The sequence below is a fragment of the Tyto alba genome, unplaced genomic scaffold (assembly GCF_018691265.1).
Source record: "Tyto alba isolate M040663 unplaced genomic scaffold, T.alba_DEE_v4.0 Super-Scaffold_32, whole genome shotgun sequence".
NCBI lineage: Eukaryota > Metazoa > Chordata > Aves > Strigiformes > Tytonidae > Tyto > Tyto alba.
This window is the reverse complement of record NW_024881307.1, coordinates 5,964,078-5,991,229: the sequence shown is the minus strand read 5'-3', so window position 1 is coordinate 5,991,229 and position 27,152 is coordinate 5,964,078. Positions and strand designations below refer to the sequence as shown.

Below are 27,152 nucleotides of genomic sequence, written 5' to 3'. Positions count from 1 at the left end.
CACATTGGAGTGCTTTAAGATCACTGTACTGTTTTGTTAATGCCTGCTGCTGTCCTGTGTAGAGATGCCTGAGAAGAGACATGCATCTTACCCTTGGAGCAGAAGTTGCTGAGGTCACTGGTGAGCTTTGTGGGTGTTCATTTGTGGACTTCTTAGACCAATCTTTCTAAAACTGATTTCATCGTGTTCTGATGAATATGACCTGTATAGAGGAGTTTCTTGGTCCTCGAGGGTGGCAGCACTGACCACAGTCTTCCTACTGGAAGTCAAGGTAGTCTTCTGTTTACTCTCAGAACTATTCTGTATCATACTGTAAAAGCAGTGATTTAGACATTTAAGATTATTTGGCAGTCCATCTGAAGGCAGTATAGAGCGTTCATGTATTTGCCTGGGGAAAGCAGTGCAGACACCTGTACCAGTTATTTTACATAGTTCATGACTGTATCCCAAGATCTTTTGATTATTTCAAGAAGTGGGGTCTCCTAGTGAATTTATGCCCTAAGCATTTTGTGTGAATCCTGTTCAGTGAGTAGCCTCAGTGCCTGCTTCCATTTCCCTGCTTTCCCAAGAAGCTTTGGAATATAATCAACAGGTTTTCTGACATTAACCATTTTTTTTCCCACTTTTTCCACAGTGTTCTGGTTAGCATCATTTGCTTCTCATGGTTACAACTGTCAACCCCACCCTAACCAGCCCAGTGCTATAGCTTGTAGTTATGCAGAGCTTCTGAAAGAGGAGCGGTGTTTGCATTGGTCTGGAGACTGAATTCTCCACTTAAACCTCTAGGTGGTCCTTCTGGGTCACAGAGAAACTATGTTGGCTGTGCTCGTTGAAGGATAAGCTTAGGCTCTTGCTTTCAGGGCTTTATCCTCCACAGTCCTCATTGAATACCTCTTCCTTCCCTCTGAAAATCAGCACTAGGAGACTTATTAATGAATACCATTTGTATTATCCTTGAGTTTCTAGGTGATCTGAGATGCTAATAAAAATGTTTCTTGTAGCATTCCTAAGGCTCTGCAAATAGTCCTCTGCCTAGGCACTCTCCCTTCTTTCACTCTAGTCCTGATATTTTATCTGCTTTGAGATAAATAGATCTTTCTCATGTAAGAGATGTCAGTAACACTAAGAGAAAATAGACTTGAATGCATACTTTCTGGTAGGTGATGCTGTGTTCTGTTCTGTTGCCCTTTTCTGGATAATTATTAGGTTTAAAGAATAGAAGGGTTAGTTCATGTCTCAGCTTGATTAAACTGAGGGCCAGGAGCCTGGATGTAGGTAATGTCTTAACATCAGAAGAGGGGGCCCAAAATAAGGACAGGGGAAGCAATACCAAAGTAATGGGTAAAATGAAAAGGGATGTAACATGTGCAATGTTTGATTAAGAATGTACAAGGGATAAAATACAAGGCAGGATACATACAAAATAGAAACAGCACACTTAGAAAAAGACAGGAAGAAACAAGGTTTACTCATTTTTCTTTTAAAAGAAAACATTTAAAAATAAATATATTAAAAATGACAGGAAAAAGCAGTGTCCTTATGTTTAAAATGTAAGCATAAGTATAAATAGTAAAAACAAAACAAACAATGTTCAGACTGTGACATTCACAAATGGTCTACTAAACATCACTTATGCTTTGTTATTACTCTGCATCCTTTCCTTGAGCATTTTCTGTATTGTGTCTGTTTGACTTCTAAGACCAATGGGCAGGAACCCTTTCTTGCACAGTTGTACCGTTTAGCGAAGTCTGGTAAATAAGAAACATTGCCGTTTACATTTGTTGGCAAACACTTAAATATTATCTATGTGGCTATTTTAAGCTTTGTTTTGACAACACTGAAACTTCTGAGCTCTGATGTCAGTTGGTAAGGTACTTCATTAATTTGCTCTGGCACTGGAAAAGCAAATGAATGGTGTCCTTCCTGAGGCTGAATACTTGAGGTGGAAAAGGTCCTAAGGCATAGCATGTGAGTTCCTGTACTTGGAATAATGTGGTTGTACTCTATCTGGATCATTGTCGTGTTTGGTACTTGGATACTGTCAAATGCCCTGTGGAAGATAGGCAGTGTTCTTCTCAGGACTGGCATGCTAACAGTGTATGCTGCCCTGGAAGTGGCACTTGGGTCTCAGTTCATTTAGGGATTCAGGAAAACTAAATCTTTTGTGGTCATGGAACAGGGCTATGTAAAAGACGGACTGAACTGTGTGAATTGAGCAGAATGGCCTCTTTTGGTGGTTATAAAGAAGTTGCAGTGTTGATGCAAGAAACCTAAAGGAGAAACCCCAGGTTTTGGGAGTTGTTTACTCTCAGTTGGCACAAGAGATACGTATACAAGGGTAAGAGTCAAACTGGTTTCCATCTGCTCCCGAGCTCTTAAAATACGTATTGGAAGTCTTCAGAGATACTGGTGGAAACCAAGCGCTGTTCCTTCTTGAAACTGTGAGTAGCAGCACGACTATTCTTGTTTTTGTGAGAAGCTGATCTTGAATTTATTTGCAGACTGAATCCTTGTTTGTGGTATCACAGGCAGTCATTTTACCCGGGAGCTTGGATGACTTCCCAAGATGAACCAGTAACCCATGAAGAGTTAGATAGTCTTTTATGGAGTCCTGAGTGAACTGTAGTGCTGGAAGGGGGTTGGAAAGCTTAGATGGGATCTGAATTGACCTTAGAAAGTATTTCCCAGTCTGGAGGAAAAGACCCATCTATTTAATAAAGCACTAGACTGATCTGAGACAGGTACAGGATTCTGAGTCCACCACTCCCATAAACAGACAAGCTTCAACCTGCAGGCTTACCTGAAGTATCTGATTGCCGCTTGAAAGTCTTTTTACCCTGTTATGATAGTGGCTGTTAGTGTAGCTTATTGGCAGCACATCAGACAAGGCATCTCCTCTCAGTACTGTCGTGGCACAGAGGCACCATTGCATGCCTCCGTTGTGCCCAGATGCAAAAGAATATTCTGATGAGTAGGGACTGAGATCAAAGCTCCCAGAAAAGTGTTGGAAAAAGGGGGAGAGAATTGAAGGAGAGACGCTATAATTAGCGAGGAAAAAAAGGAAATAGGAAAAAGCTGCAATGTAAGACACGAGAAAGTCAATAGGAAATGAGTGAGAGGGACAGAAATGGGAGAGGTGGTGGCAACTGCCAGATAGGAGAGAGGTTTCCTGTCTGCCAGTGCATTCTGAAGGCACACGTCAGCCCTAGAGGACTAAGACCTGCTGGTGTAAGGCTAAAAACCCTGACAAGCCAGGGCTACAACTGTTGAGTTTTCTGTGGAGGACAGAAGATAGGTGTTCGGTGTCTGGGAGTACCTGTCTGTTTCTTGAGGAGGCAGATACTGTTTATTTGGGACCAGAAGACTGTTTCAGCTGTTGTAATGCCTTCTAAAATTTTGCTTGGGTTGCAGTGATGGCAAGTCCCATGTGACAGTATTTGAGCCATGATAATGATTCCTGTTCTCTTGTTAAGTTGCTTTCAAAGTTGGTGCTTGCAAGTAAGAAAATAATGCAGTTTTCTGATCTGTGTCGATAGGATGTTTTTTCCACCCTCTGAAAAATTATGTTATGTCCCAAATTAGGCAGTGACTTGAGGCAAAATTAAGCTGCTGTTCTCAAATCGTTTCTGGTTTTAAACGTGTGATTTTCTCCACTGCTGCAGACTGCTGTGTAGCCGTCTAATCTGACTTAGGTAGGCAGCATCATAACAACTTTGAAAATATATTCAGGGGGAACTGTAATAGAGAGAAAGGAATGAATTTATATGATGTGAACTCCCTAATGTAAGGGTGGTGGGGAATGATGGTTTATCAAATACTTCTGTGTCGAGGATAAAAGTTCTTAGCTAAAGAGATCTCATAATGAGGAACTGCAGCTCTCTAGTTGGCAATTTGTTCTTGCTGTCTGTTGAGAGACACAAAATGATAGGTTGTGGTTTGCCCTGCGTAGTCCCTGCGGTTTCAGTAGCGGAAGTGGTTCATGTGGGTGCAGATCTGATCTTAGCAAACCAACAAGCTCAATCATTTTGGCTGGTGAAGGTGGTACGGGGATACTGCAGAGAGCACCATTTGCAATTGTTGTGGGATTTTCTTTGTTTTAAGGATGTGTCAAAGTTAGTAGAGCACTGGTAAAATGAATGCATTTGTCACAGACTTCTCTGCCCTTGAGTTATGATAGCCTTCAGCAGTAAAGGAAAATACCTTGTAGTAGTTTGGAAATGGATACATGTTCTAAAATAACTTCTCTCTGTATCTGGTTCTCACCAGCTGTAGCCCCCTCCCCTGCTACCCAAAAATGCCACCACTCACTCAAAGCCAGGACAGGTTGCTTCAGTGGCAGGTGCCTCGGTGTATGAGTTTATTAATACTTACTCAACGGTTGGTAAGTGCAGTTTTGCCAAGCGCTGCAGCCCTTTGAATAGTACTGAAAGCCCCAAGTTTTACACTCAGATATGTCGGGCCTATGAAGTTAAATAAAGTGTTCAGCCCACTCACATTATGGAAATTGTTGTGAGAATAAAACCCTGTAATACAAAAAGAAAGAAACCAAAACAAAAAAGACAAGCACACTTTTTTGTTCTTCCACTGTGGAAAGACGTAGGAATGTTGGTGATAGGTTTAAATGCTGGAGTGTTGTTTACTTTGGATGTTAACCAGTGCAACTTCAGCTGTACATATTGCATAGCAAACCTTGACCTCCTCTCCCTTTTCCTTTTAGTAGACGACTTATCAGGTTTTGCACTTATCAGCAAGACTTTAACTATGTTTTTTGGTGTCTGCACCTGTTCATCCATGCTTTTGTCTCCCCCTCTGTAGATGGGCTATCTGGCTGTGCTCTGGCTAGAGCCATCCAGACACACAGTCCCTGGTTTAGGCCAGAAAACCACTTTTTTTCTCATAGGGTGAAATGTGCTTGCCAGGTTGTGATAGAGTAATGCTGCCTGGCGGGTGCCAGTGGAAGAGTCACTGTGTGCTGATCGTGGCTTGTTTTGACAGTTGGCACCAGCTTTACTGGAGGAGGTTCTTTTGCAGAGCTCCTGGGTCACATGCAAAGCAGAAGCAGATAATTAAACTTAGCTTGAAGAGGGAGAGGAAATAGCCTCGCAACAGGTTTGAGTTTTAGGCAGCCTGCAAAGCTAAATGCTCTTGCTGGAATTCAGCCAGGCAGAGAGAACCTATTCCTTTCCCCATCTTTTTTTTTTTTTTTTTTTTCATCACGTCTCTGCAGCTACTGGGAGGCAGCTTCACTGAGCAAGAACATCACCATAGTTTGAAGTGTGATGAATATCCTGCTCCATCTGTTGCTCTTCATATATGGAGAAAATGGCTCCTTCACATCTATAACAAAAATAACAAAACATAAAAAAATGAGGTGGGGTTTGGGTTTTTTGTTTGCTTGTTTAAAAAAAAAATTGTAGTTGGTTGTGAGGACAGGCATGAGGGGACTCTGGACACTTCAAACAAGGACTGTTCTGTTCAGTGACCTTGTTTGTTTAAATCCCCATGTGAAATTTCTTCATCTTCTTCTCAAAGTTGTATTTGGATTGATTTGCTGTGGTAGTAAATTTGAAATACAGTGATTATCTGTATGGCAATGTGAAGTCTACTCAAATATCTGAGACCCAAAAATGGAAAGCTTGTTTCCTGTGGGATTTTAAGAAATACTTTCTCAGTGGTGCTAAAGCTAGTAGCATTCCTGAAGGTGGTCGCATGCTCTGCAAATCCATGAGCGCTGCATCCTCCCTTTGTCTCTGTTACCTCTCCAGCTGTGTGCACACTGGGTATGGATGTCAGGCTGCATGAATCTGGCACAGGAATAACAGATCTGTGGGGCAGCCCTTTGTCAGTGACAAATACTTTGGCTGTCACCGTGGCCCCAGGATCTGTTTCTCAATGGCAGTCAAGCCAATTCAGTTGCAAGATAATGTGCGGGAAGAAATGCCCAGTAGCAAATGAATTTTGTCTTGTAAGATTTCTAGCCGGCTGTACACTCCCCCTCCTCTCTATTTTCCGTCATGTGGAGATGTTTGCTTTAGATTAAAGCACTTCTGTTGGCATCCTGGTGGTTTCCATGATGCAGTGGGTCTGATTACATGTATTCCATTTCAGAACCCTGGGCAGAAAATACCTTGGGAGAAGTTGCCTTACTGCAGGCTGTTCACAAATTTAAAGAAAACTGTATTTTCCTTACTGATTTAATGCACTGAGTACTGATGTTTTGCTGGTGACCAGTGCTTAATTTTAATGTTTGCAAGTTTCTTGCATGCACGGTAACTTGAATCATCTCAGTTACTTAAACTCAGCTGTTGGTAATGGCGATAACATTTTATTTAATCCTGTGAAGATGTTTGACTGTGGACAACTGCTGATGAGTAGTGATCATGTTCAGTTAATACAATATAGTGGAAATTGGAGAGGGAGGTCTGTATATTGACATTTGGAGCATGCTTTGACACAGCATTGAGTTGTGGTTTCTTGCAAGCATGGATGACTCAGATCTACCTGATAAGAACAAGTATATTAAAGTTTCTATAGGTAAGCTGCACAAATGCTCTGCTTAAATGGAAATAATAATACTTAATTTTGTATATATGATGATCAAATGTTATATGAAAAGCAACTGCAATTATAATGTTAAAATTTGTTTGGCTTTAGCACTACTGCCCCTCCAGAGGCTAAAGCAGGAAGTGTCTTGTGAGGCTGCAGCAGCATTCAGCTTGTGAGCAAATATTAAAAAATTCAGATGAATCAGCTACCAGGCCCCACTAAAGTGCTGGCCTGCCTCTTTGAGGAAATGTACCATCATAATTACATTGGTATAAGTAGCTATGTGAACACTCTCACTTTGGAATTTCAAAGCAAGAGGCAGATGCGCTGTTGTAGTTACAATGGTAAAGCCTTCTGGCAAGATCTAAACACTTCTTTTTCTCCCTGCTCATCTCCTGACCCCTTTCAAGCCTCCGGTGGGGTGCTTTAGGCATGATGATCACTGTGAAGGGGGAGATGGAGAGCCCTGGAAAGGATTTTTGATTATGCATTGGCTTGACAGCAATGGAGAAATTGTCAATAGGACAGAGTCCGACACAAAATTAAATCTAGGAGAGATAAACTGGTATTTGGCTCGTAGACAATGTCTGGAAACACTGTGAACTCTAAATACCAGTGGTTGTATGTTCCTTGTCGCACTGAAGTGATGAGGGAATGAAAGTACATTCTAGTGCATTAATTCCTAGATTTCCACATTTTCAGAGGCTGGGAGTATGAATACAGGTATTGCTAGCTTGCATTTTGGGTGATTTTTAGAATTGGGGAGTATAAGGCTACAGATGTGGTATATAGTAATGATAAAGACAGTGCTGACTTACTCATGGGGTCAACATTTTGATGCAGTTCGTGCTCTTTAATTTTTCTTGTATGTATTGTAGTATAGCAGGGCAGAATGAAGTCTATGGTGAGTTGAGAATGACCTGCAAAATCCTTTGGAAAGAGTCAGTCAAGCTCCCCTCTGGTTCTCAATATATAATAAGAAGTTGGTAGATTTTTTTAGGACTGAAAGTATTTATTGCTGAAAATTTCCAGCTCTAGAGTGTACCGTAACAAGGTATTGAGTGCTAAACCCATGTTATTGGTCTTGTGTTTTTATCTTGTTGAATTATGACACAGTTTTAGCAACTGTGTTCAGCAGTTTGCTATGAATGAAATAGCTTTTGTCTTAGAAAATGGAGTATCTCATATTTCTCTCTTTTCAAATTGTCAACTATACAGTAATTACTTTTATCTCTCATTGGTTTAGTATGCTCTTTTGGCATTGATTCAAGTTGGAATTTAGTGATTGGCATAAATATATTTTGTAGATCTTTTGGGGGGCTTTTTTTTTTTTTTTTTTTTTTTTTTTTAAGCGGGCTTACTGGAATTGATTGAACTTAGTTCAATGACAGGATAAACAAGATTTTTTGTAGATAGGCTGTTCTGAAATGTTTAATGCCTTCTAAAATTGTTCATGGTAAAAGATCAAGGAAGGAAGCAGTATGACCTTTTAAATGAAGCTCCATATATCCTATTTTCTTATGCCAGAAGTCAGCCCGGACAATGAGAGACTGAGAGAATTAGGGTTCTCTTTCATAAAGGATCTTTCACTTTTTGGTTTTACAGATAGGTTTTGGGTTGTGGGGTTTTTTTTTTTTTGTTTGTTTTTTGGTGTTTGGGTTTTTTTTTTTTTTAATTGTGCCACAGATTTAGCAGACTTTACAGCTGTCTTTTAGTCAGTTTCCATATTTGTACCAGAACTTTCTTATTTTAATTACTGTCTATAGAAGATTGTCCAGTAGCATGTTCTGTGTCACTGTAGAAAATGGTGGGTCCTTGTGTAATTTTTTCTTTTGTTTGCAGCTTCTTTACTTCAGTAATATCTATTATTAGTAAATGCTTGCATTTAACAATTGTGCTTAAAGTTTTAACGACTTCAGTGTTTTATTTTTGAAGATGTTTTTTTCTAAGCACTGCATTTTGCTTAGGGTTAATGCAGCCGTGCATTAAAAAGAGACAGATGTGGTTCAATCTTGTAATGATTGACTCTGTAAAGTAGATTGCCAGTCTAATCCTAACTTGTGCTGTTAAGTGCTTTTTAGTCAGCTGGCTGGAGCCTGGAAGGTGGGTTTTGTTCAGAGCAGAGCTAGCAGATTTGTATGGTGAATCATTCAGTGAGGTGCATAATAAATTGGGTTGTGTCTCAAGCAGTAGAGAGCTGTTACATTTGCTTATCCTCTACCCCTGCTTTTGTATTTTCCTACCTTGCTCACTTTATCACTTTCTCTGATGTCTAAATCATCCTTGCTTTTTACTCAGTGAGTAGTACTTCTTTGGAACTTGTCCTACATTTGAGTTGATCTGCTTTTGTTTCTTTTATGCCAGTTTTTAGTTTTAATTTTGCCCGGCATTCTACAGGTGCTGACCCTTGACTTTCACATAGTGACTACTGAAGCTGTGTCCATAATGTACTCAAAGTTGGGAGTATTTTTTAGGGGGTTCTCATCTGATATCTAGGATCCTAAAAGCATTTTGTTAACTTTCATGTAGCAAAATGCTCTGAACCCTGAAAGCTTGCCGGTCTTTGAGCTTGCATGTGCATTTCTAGCACTCAGTTTAACTTTTCTTCCCAAATACGTTGTATATGCCAGGCATCTGTGATTTGGTTTCTGTATCTCGCAGGGTGCCATGGAGACCTCTCTTACCTATCTTCTAAAAAAGGAATTATGGCACTGATTTAAGATAGAATGTCTGAGTACTGGTCAAACAGTCCGGGTAGTATTTCAGCTTCAGAAATTGTTGTTCTACTTTTTTACTGCAAAAATAATTTCCTGTTTCTGTACCTCAGTTTCCTATTTTTCAAACTGAGTTCCAGTAATTTAAGGCATGTTTCTACGGAGCTAAAATAATGAAGGGCTTCTGTATGTGAGGCAGTGGTTTTGTAAAATTACTACTTTGTTTAACGTAAGCTCTCCTTAAATTGTCTACTCTGACTTGCAGAAATTCCTAAGAGGAAGCATCTGTATCTTTAACTTCCACTGCCTATTATGTAAGACAACATACTTTGGATACTCAAATGAAATATTAACTCATTTGTTCATCAAGTTGTCTTTGGTTTTCCATGAAGCATGCCCAAAAGTAGTCCAACAAAAGATTTCTTAGTCGTACACTGCTTGTGTGTTGTTGATGCTTTAGGCCAATAAAGGTTCTGAAAGAACATGATCCATGCTATGAAGGCAGAGAGGATGAACTTAGCCACTGTGTGTGTGTCAAGTTGGCACATTTCTGCCTGGGGCAGAAAGAAATCGCCTGTGGGCAGTGGAACAAGTGTGGGGGTAACTGGTGCAGGTTGGGCAGTGTTTGGGTGCTACTGCTGCCAGAAACTGTATTGCAGGCTCAAGATCAGTTCTGTAAAGACAGAAGGTCAAAGACCAAGATGTGTCTAAAATAAAAATGAAATGTGCGTGACTTGAAAATCAGATGGCATAGAGAAGAAAAAAAGTTTTCGTTTATAGTTTTCTTGGTGACAAGAAAGAAGTGCTATTGTGAATGGAGTATGAGTTCTGATCTTTTTTATAAAAAAAAGAAAAAAAAAAGTTGCCTTACTTTCCTCTACTGAAGTGAAGCTGAGTGCCTTTAACATGTTTGTGACTTCTCAGTAGGTACCTACATTCTAAATAGTGGCCCACTATTTTTGTACTTGATAACACTCAGATGTTTCTCAGATGTGTCTAAAAGATGCAGGTCATTTAATGGGCTCTGTTCTTGCAGTATCTTCCTGAAATATGTTGGATTTCTTGCATATCTTCTTGTCTGTACTTTTATATTTACACACTCTCAAAAAAAAGAATAGTAGTTTTTTGATAGTTCCTGTTTATTTAAGATGTGCAGGATGGCTATTGTTGCTTTATATAAAAGATACAAGAAATTAACATCCTGAGCCCATCAAATGAAAGGGAGGGAATGAGGGTCAGTGCTCATAACATGACTCTATAAAGTATTTAGATACTCTGATGGGGGAACTGAACAGCCCTTCTGCCTATCATTTATGATTTTAGGGGCTAAGGAAGTGCATTGGCAAGCTTTTTGTATATTGATGTGATGCGTTATAATGTTAGGGATTCATTGATTAAAAATTCATGTATCCATCTATCCCATATCCTGATAGTAACTGAGCTAAATCGTTTTTCAATAATAGATTTCTTCATCTGTGCCTCTTTGAACTGCCCAGAAATTGTGAGCAAGGTTTGGCCTCTTCAGCTAAGCTGCAAATAGAATGCTCAGTGCTTGGTGTGTGGAGGCCTTAGGTTTTGTTGTAGAAACTCAACCAGCAGTGGTAGTCATCAGATGCAGAGCTTTTCTTGCTGCTCCATGGATTTTTTTTTTTTTTTTTTTTTTTTTTCAAAGGGGTGTGGACTCCATTCCTTGGGGACCACTTCACTTCCTCTGTACAGAGTTCTGGGAAGCTGTTTGTTTCCCATGCCTGGCTCCTTATTGGGGTAAAGGTCTGTGAATTCTGCATAAATATTTACCATATCCCAGCCTAACCAGCTGAGAGCTGCTGATACTGGTATTGAACAAGAAGAGCTTTGCTTGTGTTGCTTACAGGGTATGTGGTTTGTATATAGGCAAGAAGTAAAGCATTCCTTAATCAATAGAGTGTAAGGGAGGCAGCAGGCACCAAAACTGTAGTTGCTTGACAGAGAATGGTGGAACAAAGAGATTTGAAAATTTTGGAAAGTGAAAGCTGAAATGCACAGGCTTGTAACTTGTAGCATGATATTTTAGATCCCTTAGTTGTCTTATTACACTTTTTCTGAAAGGACAAAGAAATCTGGCTAAATGAGGAGGAGTTATCTACTTACTCTTTTACCATCTTTCCTATGTTCTTAGGAGAGTTTTCTTTTTTATTTATGTGTAAAGTGGCATATCTTTTCCATGTTTTCTTTCCTTACTTATCCTCCTTTCCTGCTGTTGTCCTTGACTGTAGAAATCCCTGTAGATTTAAAATAGTGATACTACATTCACAATCCTAGCCATATCTTAGCTATCTCTTACTTCTGAAAACCTGATTGCACCACTCTTTCTTGCTTTTTTTGGTCAAAGATTTTTTTTTTTCCCTCCAAATTGTTTTCATCTTATGTCCTGTGGCTGAGAGAGTACTGAGGGAAGGAAATCTGGGAAATCGGAGTAGGAAGTAAGATCTAAGCTTCCATTCCTGAATCTTTCTTGTTTTTACACTGTTTCCTGGCAGCTGCATTGGTTTGTACTTGAAAGGAATGCATTGTGTTGCTTTTCCCAAAAATAGTAGATAAAATACAAATAAAAATTAATACTGTAAAATTAAAAGTTTGTTATGTGCATAAACAAAAAACTGCAGCCAACAGTTAAGTCTTAGATGTCTGGTCTGTGTAGTTCTGCAGTGATCATGCTGGATAATAATCCTGTTAAAAATAGGTTATATGCCCTTCTCCACTATAAGTAAGAGAGAACTTTTCTCAAGTTTTGATGTATGCCACTTTTGTGATAGTTTGAGTCTGTACATAATAGGCTTCAAAAGGTGGTTGGTGCTTTAGAAAGTAGTGTTCTTTCAGAAATTCAGTATTTCAGGAAAGAAGCAATTTACAGGCTACAGGACTGGCCCTGTTTACTCACACCAGGCCCTTCTATATTGTTTTGGCAGTGTAAAAGAAACCTTAGAGCAAGAAATGAAAGAATTCAATGCTGGGCTCGAGTTCATTCTCGTAATAGTTTTCCAAAAGTGCTATTGCTGTGCCATGTGCTTAAATCCTTTATCTGATACTTTTCCTGAGAGACTAAAATTTTATTTGGATTCTTAAAAATGTTTTTGACTTCGTTATAATGAAGAGGAGGCTGCAGCTTCTATTTCTGAAGCTTTTAAAATTGTTTTGTAGTACAAACACATTTATTTTCCCAAGTGTTGCCAATAAGAGGGTTTTTATGTTTAAGGGGATTGAAAATGTCCCTTCTGAGGTAAAGGCATCACGCAGCCTTGAAGGATATTCCTGTTGTATTCCTCCATTTGTTCACTGACCTGACTGGTTTCAAATTAAGTATTTTACATGCAAATTCTAAAAAGCAAGTGCTGTGCTTAGACGAATTTGAGTTTTGTAAGGATATAAGATGTAATACACTACAGTGTTGTACATATTTATTCCTATGATTGTAAAGCAACTTACTAATTTTAAACATGTGGTATTTCCCTGCAGTAGGCTAATAGGCACTTCTATTGAAGGGTAAACTGAGGCATAAAGCTAGGGAATGTGAATTTCTGTGGAGGGGAGCAGATCTAGTTCTGAGCATCCATTCCAAGATCTGCTTGTTGGAGTGTGTTGCTTGGACTGCTGCAGCCAGTAAAAGAGTACTCTGCACAAGGAAGAAAATGAGAAACAACTGCTTTAAGCAAAATGTAATTTAGTAAAGTAAGGCATATTGGCTTGCTGACATTGTTTCATCTATGTTTCACTTAATGATGAGGAGCATTAGGGAGAAGAATTAGGAAATACTTGATTGTAAAATGTAATCCAGGTTTAAAAATATCTCTGTTTTGACACCCTCTTTATGACTTAGCAGTAGCTGTTTGGTGCATGTGATTCTCACTCGGGCGTGAATAAACTGGATATGAAGCTGGGCTCTGGGATTTGCAATGACTTTTTCTTTGCTTCCTTAAGTGGTGATTTCATGTTTGCTTAAAAAAAAAGCCATGTTGTTTGTTTTTTTTTTTTTTTTTTCCCCTGTCCTTTGGGTCATATACCAGGACTCTGAAAGGAAGGGGTGCTAGCCTGTGAGTATCTGAGCAGCTGGCTATGTACTGGGTTTTTTGCCTTCCTCTGGTTACCATTTTCTTTTTGAGAGCTGACATTTTCTTTTCTGATTTGTGAAATTCCTAGAAAATGAGGATCTGGGCAAATGTTTCAAAATACGAACCAATGAAATACAGCTTACTACTATTTAGAAAATGATAATGCATGCCACTGGAAAAGACAGAAGCATGGAAAATACAAGCTCTGGCTGGGAGATTATTGCATGTTTAGAACCATGGAGCAGAGAGATGTAGGGGTAGGAGTTGATTTCTTTGGCTTCCTGTCTGCAGTGTAATTGTAGCCTTGATGCAGTTGTGGTTTGGAGATTATATTTGGTACCAGCATGCATTGGACTGGGCAGCAAAGAAGTTGTGGTGAGTGTAGTCTAAAAAATTTGGTCATGGGAGAACTGAGGAAATGCAAAGGAAAGTAAGTACTATTAATATATTAAGTGGTTTGCTGCAGTTTCTTTTAATAGGCCTCATGATTTGGGAAAAAAGTGGAATTTAATTAGGAATGGTAAATCAAATAATGAAAAATTATTTCAATTGAGTTATATGGTTTTATGGCAAAGGCTGAAATAGAGATCTTGCCTTCTCTCTCATCCTGCTGTACGTGTCGGCTTAGATGCTTGTTAATGGAGAGCCAGGCATCACAGTGCCTGGGGCATGGTTAGAGCCCTGGGAAGATTTACATTAATCAAACACAAACAGACAGTGTAGCGTGAAGAAATTTCTATCCTGCTAGCAGTGCTCACAAACTTAATCAGGTTATTGGGGCAGAAAAAGAAAACAGCCCCTTCACCCTCCAATCCTTCTTCCCCAGGGCTTGACCAGTCATATAAGCTATAAGAGCAGTAAGCTCATTGCACCCCTGTTATGACCTCACAGTTTCTTTCCCTGGATGAGAGGCATGCTCTCATTCTCTCCCTCTTTCCTGCCCTCTTCTCTTCTAAAACAATAGAGAGGCTCTGTTTGTCTGAGACTGTGTGCTTTTCAGGTGCCATGGTGGTCAGGTGTTTTCAAAATGCCTGAAAACAAAATACATGACATGGCACAGTGTGACCCTGTAAAAGGCTGAAAGTGGATTGAAGGAAAAATCTCACTGCTCTATGCCAAGCCTTTGTTCATGTGCCTCATGTGATGCACTTCCTTTGATCAGTGATCTGATTTAATAACACGTATGCACATAAATACATATATAGACATGTACATGTATATGCACGTATACATAAATACATACAGAACGTACATATCTATATATTGTATTTATATAAATACCTGTGTAGGTATATATTTCTGTCCCTCAAGACAGTTGGAAGTAAGAAATTTTAAAATCCTAGCTCTAGTCTGCTTTCTTGTTGCATGCAGTCTCTGTGGAATATATGTGGATGCTATTCTCTGTGTGTCCATTAGCAGTGCAGCGATGGGCCACAGCTGATGGTGGTTGGGAGGAGGTGGGAGAGAAGAGGTGGAGTTTCTTCCCTTCCCGCAAGTGGTCAGTGAAACAATCAGGCAGATGCCTCTCAAGGATATCAGATAAGCGTAAAAAAAACAGAAAGCTTCCAAGAGGGATAGCTTGCACTCCTTGGAGAGGACTTGGTCTCAGTGTACTCCCTCTGGAAATGGGCCTTTGGGATTTCCCTGTTCAGCTGACTTTGTCTTGTGAAACAGGTAATATCTGAGAGTCTTTGTTCCTATTCTGTGATATATGAATATACTGAAACATGAGAAAATAGCCTTCTTGAATGCAGAGAAGAGAGAGATTTTTTCCTTTAATATCTATTTGAAGAAGGGTGGGAGGGAAGGTTTTTCTCTTTTAGTTTTTCTTTTTTTCTTTTCTTTTAATAGCTGCTCTGTGAACCTTAGTTACTCTTTTTTGTTTTCATTGTGAAAATGGCCAATTAAATAATCTCGCTGTGAAAATGTGTGCATCAGTGTCTCAGCTCAAGAACAAAGGTTTCTACGGCAAGGAAGGATGCCTTAGATGTAGATGCTGGCAGCACTACCTTCTTTCCATTTCCTAATGCTGAATGACATACCAGCATGTTAGCAGAACCTTCTCACCAGCTTTTGCAGTCTAAGTGAATGTGATTTTTGATAAGCTGATATCTTATGCATGTTGATGTTAAATTTTAGCTATTGGTGTTCAAGAAACCATCTTTGAGTGTTTTGGGTGGTAGGAGGTTTTTTTTTATTATTTTTTGTTTTGTTTTCTGAATACAGTTTTCACTGATCTTTTCCTTTCTTTTTGCTTTTATTGTAAAGCATTATAAAAATTAAATAGAGCACAGTCACAGTGATGGTCTGGACAGTACTGTTGGTGCAGAATTGAGACAGCGTTAATACAGTGACAGACATCAGAGCATTGACAGGCTTCTCTCCATTTGCAATACTTTCTCCTAGTGTATGGGTATGAGAATTTGATGTAGAAGGGCTGTGAGATTCTAATCCCTGCTGGGGGGATTTGGTTTTTACGTATACATGTTAAAGTATAAATGTAAGAACCATCTCTTTTCAATTTTTATTTTTTCCTCCCCTGAGTAGATATGCTATAAAGTGGTTACTTCCCTTTGTGGACAGATGCTCATTTCCAGGAAGGCAGCACTGTAGGTGCTCTGATACGATGAGGTAACTCTAAAATACTGAGTGACAATCTGCAAGTTACTGCAAGCTCTGCTTTCACCAAAGTCAGTGAGAGTTGGCAGTTCTCAGCATTGTGGCTGTATGAGGAGGAGGTACCAAGAACTGGTGTAAGTGAAATGGGTGGGGAAACAATTTAAAACTGGTAATGATATTTCTGATAGCTCGGTCACATGTCTTGAGGAATTTTGCTGCCATTACCTTTTAGCAGCTGGTAGGTTTCCTGAGTAAATGTGTTTTCCTTTCCTTGTATTTTTATTTATTTTAAGAGACCCAAGAGGAAAATACTAATACAAAAGTATTTGGAGTCCTATTAATAGTGATGTATTTGACTCACATGAAGTTCTCGGGTTCTTGAGCCATTTTACAAGTACCATGGCTTCTCTACTGTTTTTTTTTTCTCTTCCATTTTATAGTAGAAGAAACAGGGCTTGATGTTGCTGTGAAATCTTAATCCTGTGTTCTTTTCTAGTCCTTTACATTTGGTCTTTCTGGATTTATCCTGTAATTCAGATGAAGGGGAACATGAAGGAGCAAAACATGCCATGAATGCCTGTGTAAATTTTTTTCACTTCTTATGCAGTGTATGTTATGTGCATCTTTTCTTTTGTGTTTTATAGGTGAGAAATAATAAGTTTGCATATCACAGAAGTCTTTCTTTTTCTTAGGCCATGTAAATAACTAAGATTGCTTTAACTTCAGTATGTAGCATTGCTAATCTCTTTATAGTTCACTTTACATCACATTTGCTTTTGGTTACTTTTAAAATATGACTTAATACTAGGATAGAAACCCTCATGGGAAGTGTTGAAGCAAGTAAGGTGAAATGTTCGATTAATTGCACTTTTTAAATTTAGTCTCAAATAGTTTAGATACCTATTTCCCATGGTGTTTGCATCTACATGAGTAAAACTTCACCAGCATAATTAACTAGATTGGAAACTGTCAAGGACTAAGAGCTAGTCATACACGGTACAGATTAAGCAACAATGTGGTAATGATTTCTTAGTCCACTCTGTGCTACAGCTTTCGTTTGTAAAACTGTATATCCAGTTTTTCCCTGGTGTAAATTAGTCCACTGGGAGCACTTTGCCTTTGGGTAGTTTAAGACATTTTAGCTGTAAATTAGTTTATTGCAGCTGGCAAATATTTAGAAGCTTTGCAAAGGTCGCAAGGGTGGATGTTGTCTGCACATCCCAAACAGAATGGGTGTAGTTTGACCAAAGGTTCACGGCTGGGTGGGAGAAGGAAAGGCAGGGCTGAAAATACTTTTTGGTTGAGTGTCTGCTTAGCTTTAAATTGATAAATTCCTAGTTCTGATGAGCAGGCAAGTCTTGCGTTTGAAGTATTGGCATTACATTTCTAGACCAGTAAATGCTCATTAGCCTTTAAAACAAGCTAACAAGAGAACTGAAGGAAAATTTAAATTAAGACAATGTGCCTTTCTTGAAGCTAAGTATTTTGGTCATTCTGACTTTATTTATCATAGGAGTAACAATGAAATTTTGCATTGTACAGTGGGTCAGACAAACTGATAATACATTTTTGAATGTATAAATCCATCAGTGAAAGTGTTGATGACCTCTCTACTTGCGTTAATGTTTTCAAATTGTAGTAACTTCTGTACCAAGGTAAATCTCCAGTGAAATGTTAAGACAGACTTGAGTTCGTAATGCTGAGGAGCAGAACAACATCGCCTTGTTGGTTCCTTAAAACATCTTTTGAAAGACATGTTGGCTGAATAGTAAATATGTCTTAATGTGGATACTTTCTTACTGGTATCTAGCACCCCAGCTACATTTATTAGTTACAAGCTAGAGAGGTGTGGTGTTCCTGTGCCAGGCAGCTGTACTCACTTACTCACCAGAAATGTGATCTCTGGGCCAAATATTCAAATGTGCCTCTGAACCTTGTACATATATTTGCAAAACTTGAAGCTGGATAATTGGAGTTAGTGTTACGGTATTTTGAAAGCTATATATCCAGTTGTATTACGTGCACTGTGTTTTTTTTCTCCTCCCTTTCTAATTGCTGTCTTTTGCTGTTTTTAAGAACTGTTTCCACAGTAGTCTCATTGCTGGTTCATAACAACCACAAGCTAGGTATGGCATTAATAAGGAACTAGGCTGTGTGCCTAATGAAATGCAAAAACTGCTTGACACGCTGGGGCAACATGAGTGATCTCCAAGCCCTTATGCGTGTGTTGGGTGAAAGCAAATCCCATGGCAGTTGATGGCTTTATGGTTTCTATGGTTGGTTTAGGAAAATAAAATTGTCTGGCACAGAGTCCTTGTTCCTTTTGTCTCTTGCTTTGATTTTTGTGCATCTAACTAGAAAGCTTTTCCAGACGCTGTGTAGGAGGAGTGGTGGTAGGGAGGCGGGGAGCGGGGCTGCTTCCATTGAGCCAGTTCTGTATTGCAATTATTGGCAAGCAAAGCAAACATTTCATTTCCCCGTAATTAGCTCCAGTTTAGGGAGGCAGGTTAATTTTGACTGCCACGCCCTGTCTGCTCAAGAAATCTTGTTGCTTTATTTGATTCTTCAATAGAGGAGCAGTCTGTGGGCAAAGGGATTTAAAATGATTTTCAGAAATGAAAATGAGAAAAGAATTGGAACACACATCTTCTGCACTTTTTTTTTTTTTTCCCCCTCAAAGAGCTGAAGCTCAGGTTGCCAAGATGATATGAAAATATGGAGAAAAGGGCTATTTTGGAGCTTCTCTAGTATGGCCAAACTGCATATTTCAGCTGCTTTTCCTTGCTTCAGAGAAGCTTGAGCTCTCTATACATAGGAATATTTGTCTATAGCCTCCTTAAAAATAAATAAATGAGAAAACTGGGTCATAACTTCTGAAATCACAAGGTTTGACCTTTCTCCTCTACCTGTTCAATTCTGTTAAGTGGGTCATGCAATAAAAGCTTGCAGCAAATTAACAAACCATGGACATTTCTCCTCTGCAGTGTGCTAGAGTTTTGCTTAAATTTTTGTTATGGTAACATTTTCTGAAGGTTTTTTCAGAAAAATACTTGGTCTTTTTCAGTATTTCTTGTGTTTAATTCATTTAACTTCATCCATTTCGAAGATGTCAGTTTTTCTTTCCTGGAGGTGGGAACTGGTGGATTTAGTAGCTTCTAACAACTCATGTTGGGAAACTAGTAGGATATCACCTGTGATTTGGCAACATCTGTTCTTCAAAACCTCTGTTCAATTTCTGAACAGAGTTTATTCCTTCTCTGAACTACATTCTGTAGGCAAACCGCATCCCTGTTGCTCAAATACTGCTTTTAGGCTAAACCTAAAAGCAGTGTTAGGGAAACATGAGCAACTTGGTTTATTTATGTTCTCTTCCACTGCCCCCCTCCCCAATTTTAGTTTGTTTGTCTGCTTCTACCCCCTTGTGGAGATATTAAACAATAGTTGTCCTTGTCTTAAAAGGCTGGAACTTCAGGCCCTGTAGATGGAAAGCTGATGCTTCTGAGCCTTGGAAGTCAGTCAGGAGTGGAAGAACAGTACTGGCTGCTGAAAATGTCTCTGTCCCCTCCCCTTTGTAGAGTTTCTGCAGGGACTAAAAGTTCTTGCAGGGTCCTGGCTTCAGCAGCAGAGCAGCACAAAGGCCACATTGAAAATAGCTGCTGGGGAAGCCCTCCTTCCTTGCCTGCCCTGTAAATGCAGTTCTTTCTCCATGAAAAGCCCTGACATCAGCTCTCGGAAAAATCCAAGTGCTTGTGTCATGGAAAATAGCTGAGGCACTTGCTTGAGCTGGGACTGAATGACTGAACTGTGGATGAAACTTCTCTAGAGATGCTTTTCTTCTACCCTTTCCAAATGTTACTGTTCATAGAGAAATACAAACTCTTTCCATCTGGAAGCTTTACAGTGAAAGGGTGCTAAGGAAAGAACTGCAGTTGGATGTAGTATGTTCAGAGTACCCTGCTTGTTTTTCTTTTTTATTTATTTTTGTTTTGTCTGTTTAACAGACACTGTTGCAAGCTCCTCTTAGAGCTGGTCACATCTATCTGCACAGGAGTATTTCCCAGAGTGCAGTGTTCATTTGGATGGACATGCTACCTGTATCAGCAGAAAATTCCATGTACCTCCATGTGTGGAGGCAAAATTTCCATGTTCTTGTAATCTATTTTATGAAGAAGACTTATCTTTGAATTTTGTTTTTCCTTCATCTTTTTAAACGTTTTTTTTTCTTTCTCCCTTCTCATGCTGCTGCCTCCTCTTCACACCTCTTGATGAAACCCTCACCCAAAATAAATCCCCAGTTAACTGCAAGAATGAAAGATATATCTATCTATCTATCTATAGTTGAAAGCTCAAAGAGGAAACGTCCCTGTGGTGGAAAGGTGCTCTCACTAGCACCAGTGGAATGCTCTTTCCCTGTAGAAATCTCTTCCTCTCGGACTACTGCCCTTCTCTTAGAGACCATCAGAAACCTGCTAGCTTTCCAGACTTGTGAAAAGGCATTATTATTTTTCATTGGTTTTTATCAAATTTATCTTAACCTAATTTGTGTTAAGTGCTTATCTCAGCACGGTTGGTTGCCATAGGACTGGTCCCTTGCATTGCTCTTTATACCAATCCATCAAGAAGTATGTTGATTGGCTCTATTGGCTACTCTGCGTTTTCTAACCTAAAAGGAAAATTGAGTGGCATATTCTAGTTCTGGATAGAAACACTGGTGGGCCAGAAAAACAGTGTAACATTGACTGAGTTGCAGGTACTCACTGATGCTTTACTAGGACAAATCCATCACTGAAGTTGCTGAGAATGTTTAGAGGGTGAAGTGCTGTGTGGAGTAGACACAGAAGATATTTGCTGTATGGGCTCTCCAGTCACTTCCACTAAACTTCCTGTGTTCCTTCTCAGAAGGCAGTGACTAGGCCTATTGACAAAGCTGTCAGTAATCTACAGCTAATAATGCCATGAAGGACTCTTCCATGAGTCATTGCGTCAGCTGTGGTTGCTGCCTTGGACTCCTACAAAAATAACATGGAAACTTTTATTGCCACGCTCGGTTTTGCCTCCTTGTGCACTTGCTACAAGTTTATAAGACTGGTCTGTAGTCTGACAGCTCCCAGGAATCCCCACTGTTTGGCTCCTTCTTCAGCCTAGCTGTTTCTCTGCACCTTGCATTAGAATCTCTTGTCATCAGTATGCAATGGGATTTTTTTGAGGGAGAGAACTCTGTGGTTTCCAGAGCTTATATACTTTGATATGGGGAAAAGATGACACTGCATAAAACTGCTCTTTAAGTGGGTTAATGCTAAGGTAAATAGACCTGATGTGTTGAATCAGTGTTGTCCAAAGAATGGCTGATGTGGTTACAGCTGTAGTTTGTGGGCAGTACAGTGAAATGGCAGACTTCTGTCTGAGTTTTTTCTTGGTTGCTAATAGTTGCCGGATTGCTGCATTTGTCTTTCTATCCGCCTGTCATTTGCTATCTCATCAGTTCCTTTTACTCAGTCGCTGTCCTATACAGAACATGTCTACCCTTTTTTGTTGTGACAGAAGACTGCCTTTAGCTCTATATTAAGGTCACATTGGTACTGCTTTTGTTCAGGTCATGTCAGCACTGTCCCATAATACCTTTCTCAGGGCTTTTAAGCCCTGCTAAAAACTGCTCTGGTGGGTATGTGCATCTGCAAACTGGGAAAACAGACAGACTTTTTTTTTTGTTTGTTTCTTCCAGTCTCCTTCAAGATGAAATTCTGGGCATTATCTGCAGAATGTCATTTAAGACATCCATGCTTACTGTACTTTCAAGGCATTTACTTAAACCTACTAGATTTAGAGAGAAAATGTAGCATTTTTCTGGTTACTGTCAGTGTGGGTCCAGTCAGGGTGTTGAAAATGAAGCTTAATAGGTACTGCCAGAGATGTGTGCACTAGATGCACTCGAAATAGTCATGAAGTTGTTCAGTGATTTTTAACTGTCACCCAAGAAGAGCCATCAGTTCTTCCAGTTACAGGATCTGTTTGGGTATGTATGAGCAAGAGGGGGAGTACAATCCAGCTCAGCCTTCCAGAAGCATAGCTGCCAGTTACACAACTTGCTTTTTCACCAAAATCCATGCAAGTGGTGCTGGCAAAAGGCTTCTCATTGACTACTTTGTGAAAACCTCCTGAAGTAGGATAATGTAATTTTAAACAGACATAGTTTTTACTGGGGGGACAGATTGGACTTTGAGTTAACCTTTGGTTTTCCTATTCTCTTTCTAAATGTGTGGAAAAAAAAAATGAGTGACCTTGTAATATTTCTCATCTTTCCTAAGCTTGGGGCCATTGGGTGTTTTTGCCACTTTTCTTTCAAATTTAGAATTCTGTAAGAGGGTTTGTCTGTAACAAGCAATGTCTTATTTAAATGAAACTAATAAAGCAATGAAGAAGCTTCTATTGCAACTGTTCATCTCCTAATTAAAGATTAGTTCTGTCAAGCAAGCAGTTTTTGGCTGTTCTCTTTTGTATGGGTTTCACAATATTTCTTACTCATCTCAGCACAAGTTGTAGTAATTTATATTTGCATCGTGCAAATACACACAAGCTTAATTTCAGGCATGTGAGTAGTTCTGCTGAAGTAAATGGAACTGAAGTTAGGCACATGAATAAATATTTCCAAGGTTGCAGCCCTTGTCTGAATCTAAATATTTTTGTCTTTGATCAGTTTTTGAGATAGCAGATTCTTGAATTCTGGTAATATTTTAGTATGGGAGGATAAAAACCCCAACATGGTTATCTAAATGCTGTGCTATTTTTGGTCAGATATATTTTCAACCTCCCAGGCTAGAATGGAACGCTTTGTACTGTTGGAAGCTGGGAATCCTTTCTCTCTCTGGTGTGTTTTGACACATTAGGTCTTAAAACTATCTTTTTCTGTCTTAGCTTCAAGGTAGTTGTTAGGCACTGGTCCAGTACTAAATGGTGCATGCATGTGTGAGCTAATTTGGAGAAGTATAATTTTTAATCCGCAGTGTTACTAGTTGTAGGTGTGTTTTTCTTGCTTGGCTTTATGGTAAATAGATTTTCCTAATGCGGCATGACTAACAAGGCACACTTTTAGTAATTTGATGCATTTAAATTACTTAAATTATTTGACCCAGTATTTTAAAAACAAAATGTGACTTGGCTTTTAATTGTTCCTGGTATTTGGGAGAGTGGTACAACTTGTTTGAAAATGTGCTGATGTTCATCAGTTATCATATAAAATGTCTACAGGGTTTTATCATGTAGCCTAAACTTGCCAACTAGATTTGGAAGTAAGTCTCCAGCTGTTAACCCCACCCTGCTGTGCCTCCAGCTTGCATGGTGTTTACAGTAGTAGGTGAAATACGTTCTATATGTTATATATAGTGCTGGATGCTATAACACAGTGAGAGGAGTTTCAGTACTGCTTTCAAACAATACTAATGCAAAGTGAAGGTAAGTTACACTGAAATACAAATAGTTGTTGGATAAACTCGTGGGAGCGTTTCTGTATTCTTTGATTATACTCCATTGATCCACTTGTGTACTACAGCAGAAAGCAGCATATAAGTGACGTTTTTCAGTTGCCAAACACTACATCTTCATCAAATCAAAAAGTGCTAGGTGCTATTCAGGTAGGAAACTGGGAGGATGAGCTTCTGTACTGAGTGCTCCCCACAGTCTGGCTAGCCAAGGACGTTAAAGCACAGCTGTAGTCTTAGCTCAGCTGACTCTTCCATCTCTGATTTATGGGATTTCATAACTCAGTGGCCTGGAACAATTTCAGGTCTGGGAGGGGAGTTTTTCGGGGGGAGGGGCTGGAGAGCTTCACCTCCAGCCTAGCTGGACAAAGCCCCTTGCTACTCCAGTGATTTTATGGGCTACCTCTGAAGGAAAGCGAGGGGCGGAGAGGGCCTGGGGCTCCCTCAGCCTCACCGCCCCCAGTCGAATGTGTGCCCCAGAGGCTTTGCTGTGCCGGTGACCTGCTGCCTGCCCCGCTTCCCCGCCACGTCCCTCCCTCCCTCCCTCCTCATTTTGGAGAAGAAAGAAACGCAGGAAGCTGGCGGGTGGCCAAGGGGCTCCGGAGCTTCCGGGAGCTGCTCCCGGCGTACTGCGCAGCCGGAGCCCGAGGGGAGTGAGCGCTGCCCTCCTGCCCTCCGGGCCTGGGCTGGGGTGTCTCTTCCCAGGGGCATCAGCATCACTGTGGTGGGGACGCTTCGGAGCTAGCTGGCGCCTTGCAAGTCCTGACCGTTTGTACCAAAGGCCCGTGCCTACAACTATGAGCGCAGTTATGGCCTCTGACTAGGAGGAAGCTGTGGGATTTTGGCCCTCACTCGTCAGGATTTCTGTGCTCACTGTTAACGTCAAAGCACAGAAACAATTCATGATCGTTTCAGTGCCGTTTTATGTACAAAAAACTTCTGGGTTCTCTTTCTAAATAATTAATATCAGTGGTCTACATATAAGAAGTAGAAAGGTTTTATACGACTTTCTAAGCTTCTAAAATAGAACATTTTCACTTCATCCTTGAACAGATAATAAATATCTCTGAACCATCCAGAACAGTACAATGGTCAACTACCTTTATTTTGTTCACATACGATTTATTTTGCCGCAGGAGCATAAGCCTGGAGTTCTGGGTGCCTGATAAGAAACACTATGGGCTAAAGGTTTTAACTTAAATTCTTTGCTAAATTGTAGTGTTAGGATTTCTTATGCAGCTCAAAGTTCAAGTGCATTACATGAAAAATGTGGTATAATTCATTTTAAGGTTCTTTTCCTGCCTTTGGAGAGAAGATAGATTGTCTTTCCCTGGATTCCTTTGTCATCTTTTCTGCTTTTCAATGAAACACTTGATTAGTACTGCATCTGTTTACCATACAGTGTTCAGACAGGGTTAGGCTGGCCTGAGATGACTCCTGTTTGCTTTGTTTTGGGATGCAGGATGTCTGTCTTGCACAAAATAGTTCTTTACTGGCCAGAACTTCTAAATGGAAGGACTGAATGCTGAAGAGATCTGGCTTTGCAGGTAGAGCAGAATGAGGAGAGACTTGATTAGCTACCCGTTTCTCATTTGCATCAGAGCACGTTTCCCAGACTTCTGAGATGAAAATAGTGCTTTTTGGGGGGAGGAGGAAAGAGGACTACCACTTCTCGTGGAGTCAGTATGCAACCTTTTTTCTTCAATTAATTAACTTCTGTGCTGCTTTGCCCATAGATTCCTAAGGCTTATGCAATCAAAGGCCCTATCTATCCCCTTAATTTTGAAGCCGTTGTTGTATTTCAACTAAATTTGATCCTGTTAGCTAAAAGATGGCAAGTGTATTGATGTGTAGAATTATTTTCAGTAATAGACAGACAGTATTTTAATTTCATTTGCCTAATGTGTCATCAGATGTTCGTTTCAGAGTTGCCATATCAGTGCATGCTTATGTGGGGGATTGGCATGCGTGAGCTGGCCAGAATTTTGGGTGTATACACATTTAATGGAATACCTATTATTCAAAGAGAGGGATTAAGTTGAGTGCTTCTGCTGTCTATCCAGTTATGTTTTTCAGGTAATGGGGAGAGAGTTACTGTAGCTTTAAAATGGTGCTATTTCTGGCTGGGCCACTCTATCTATAGTTATTGATGAAAAGAGAATAGGTGAATAGGTGACAAGGTGTCTTTCCTTTGTTTTTCAAAGGAACCTAAAACATAAGGTGTGCATTTTGGGCAGTCTTCTTGGTGGTGCTTAAGGAATCTTTGTTGTAATGCTCTGAAATGTTTTCGGAGAATGGTTTGGTTCTGCACAGTGGACCACTTTGTTTGGACAGGGCTAACACTCGGCTCGGTTGAGTCTGAGTTTGGAGGTGGTGCCATTGGGACTATCCTGCACTGGCATTGCCTTTTTCTAATGCAGACTTATCATGGGACTATGGATCTTTACCAAGTAGGTCTGCTTAAACTAGGGGTAAAAAGGAAGAAAAAGCAAACCAAAACCAACAACAACAAAACCAAAACAATAAACCGAAAGGTTGAGTCATTTAATGCCCCGTCAACTTTCATGATATTATATTTCTTTTTACTAGAATCTCTTCTGTCTCCCCCTAGCCCTCACCCTATTACTTCTTAGAAAGCCTGTATAAATAGAAAAAACTGAATGCAATGAGGATGACTATTAGGTTGACAAGGGGAAATTATCAGCTATTATAATTGTAGAAGTGTCTTAAATGATCTATTCTCTTCTTATATGTACACACACAGCTCTAAACATTTAAATTTCTTTCTAGCCAAAAGACCTAAAAACATGTAACAAGTAAGAATTGAGCTAAACTCCTAAAAAGTTCTGAGAAAGAACTAGTTCTGCCTTATGAAAGTATAAGTTGGTGCCTTTAGCTGGATGGCATACACCTTATTCTGTCATTTTGCTGTGGTAATTCAAGGAAAAAAAATCTGGTTTCGTAAGTCCCACATCTTTTCCTTACTGAAAAAATGCGTATACACTTCTTCCCTTTAACTGTGGATTTGTGCTTATGTTACCTATATGTCCCAGAAATATTTAGAATAGTTAGTATAATTTCAACTTTATTTCACTCTGTTGTGCGTGTCTCAAAGATGGCCAGTTCATACAGTTTCATGAAAATAGGGATCTTGTTAGTAGGAGGTGTCGGCATGAGCTCCTGTATTACTACATAGGAGAGATAACCAGAATGTCTCAGCTCTTGGAGAATTTTCAGTTAGAGTTCGGACCTTCATTAGGTACCAGGTACTCAGTCCATGAGCAGGACAAAAAATTAAGCTACGTTAATTTTTAGTGTATGGAACTAGTTAGTTATGAAAAAAAGGTGATCCATGAGATGCTATACTGTACTAAGAAAGAAATTCCTACTAGATGCTGGATTTGAGAGCACAGATTTTGCCTCTGTTCTTAGTTCTCTTTGAAGCCTTAAGCATATTGACAATATCTCTTTACCTAGTTGAATCAGCTGTAAATTGACTTAATAATTGTCTGAAGTAGAAGAAAAAAAAGACTTTTGTGAAGGTGTTACAGAAGTGTAAAATAACTGTTTTTAAGCATTAGTATTGATATCAAACATAATATTGAGAAACAAAAATTGTTCATTAAACTTATGTTCTTTCTTTTTTTCAGGTTTCCTCTCAAAAAACCTACAAGGTGAGTTACTGAAATTTGACTGTTTGTATTGCAACT

At 39.6% G+C, this 27,152-nt stretch overlaps 1 protein-coding gene and 1 long non-coding RNA gene across 4 annotated transcripts in view; one reads left to right on the top strand and one right to left on the bottom strand.

Annotated features, from left to right (window-relative positions):
• ARHGEF12 (Rho guanine nucleotide exchange factor 12) overlaps nucleotides 1-27,152 on the top strand; it is an 82,505-nt gene that overhangs the window by 6,611 nt on the left and 48,742 nt on the right. For 2 of the 3 annotated variants that reach the window (XM_032998188.2, XM_032998187.2), the window contains exon 2: nucleotides 27,093-27,116. The exons of the other annotated variant lie outside the window; for it this stretch is intronic. In XM_032998188.2, coding sequence (XP_032854079.1) covers nucleotides 27,093-27,116 — 24 coding nt within the window. The remainder of the gene's footprint in view (nucleotides 1-27,092; nucleotides 27,117-27,152) is intronic. 3 annotated transcript variants of the gene reach the window in all.
• Nucleotides 1,598-27,152, bottom strand: part of LOC116962943 — a 50,528-nt gene continuing 24,973 nt past the window's right edge. The window contains exon 4 of the long non-coding RNA XR_004407883.2: nucleotides 1,598-5,337. This is a non-coding gene — a long non-coding RNA (uncharacterized LOC116962943). The remainder of the gene's footprint in view (nucleotides 5,338-27,152) is intronic.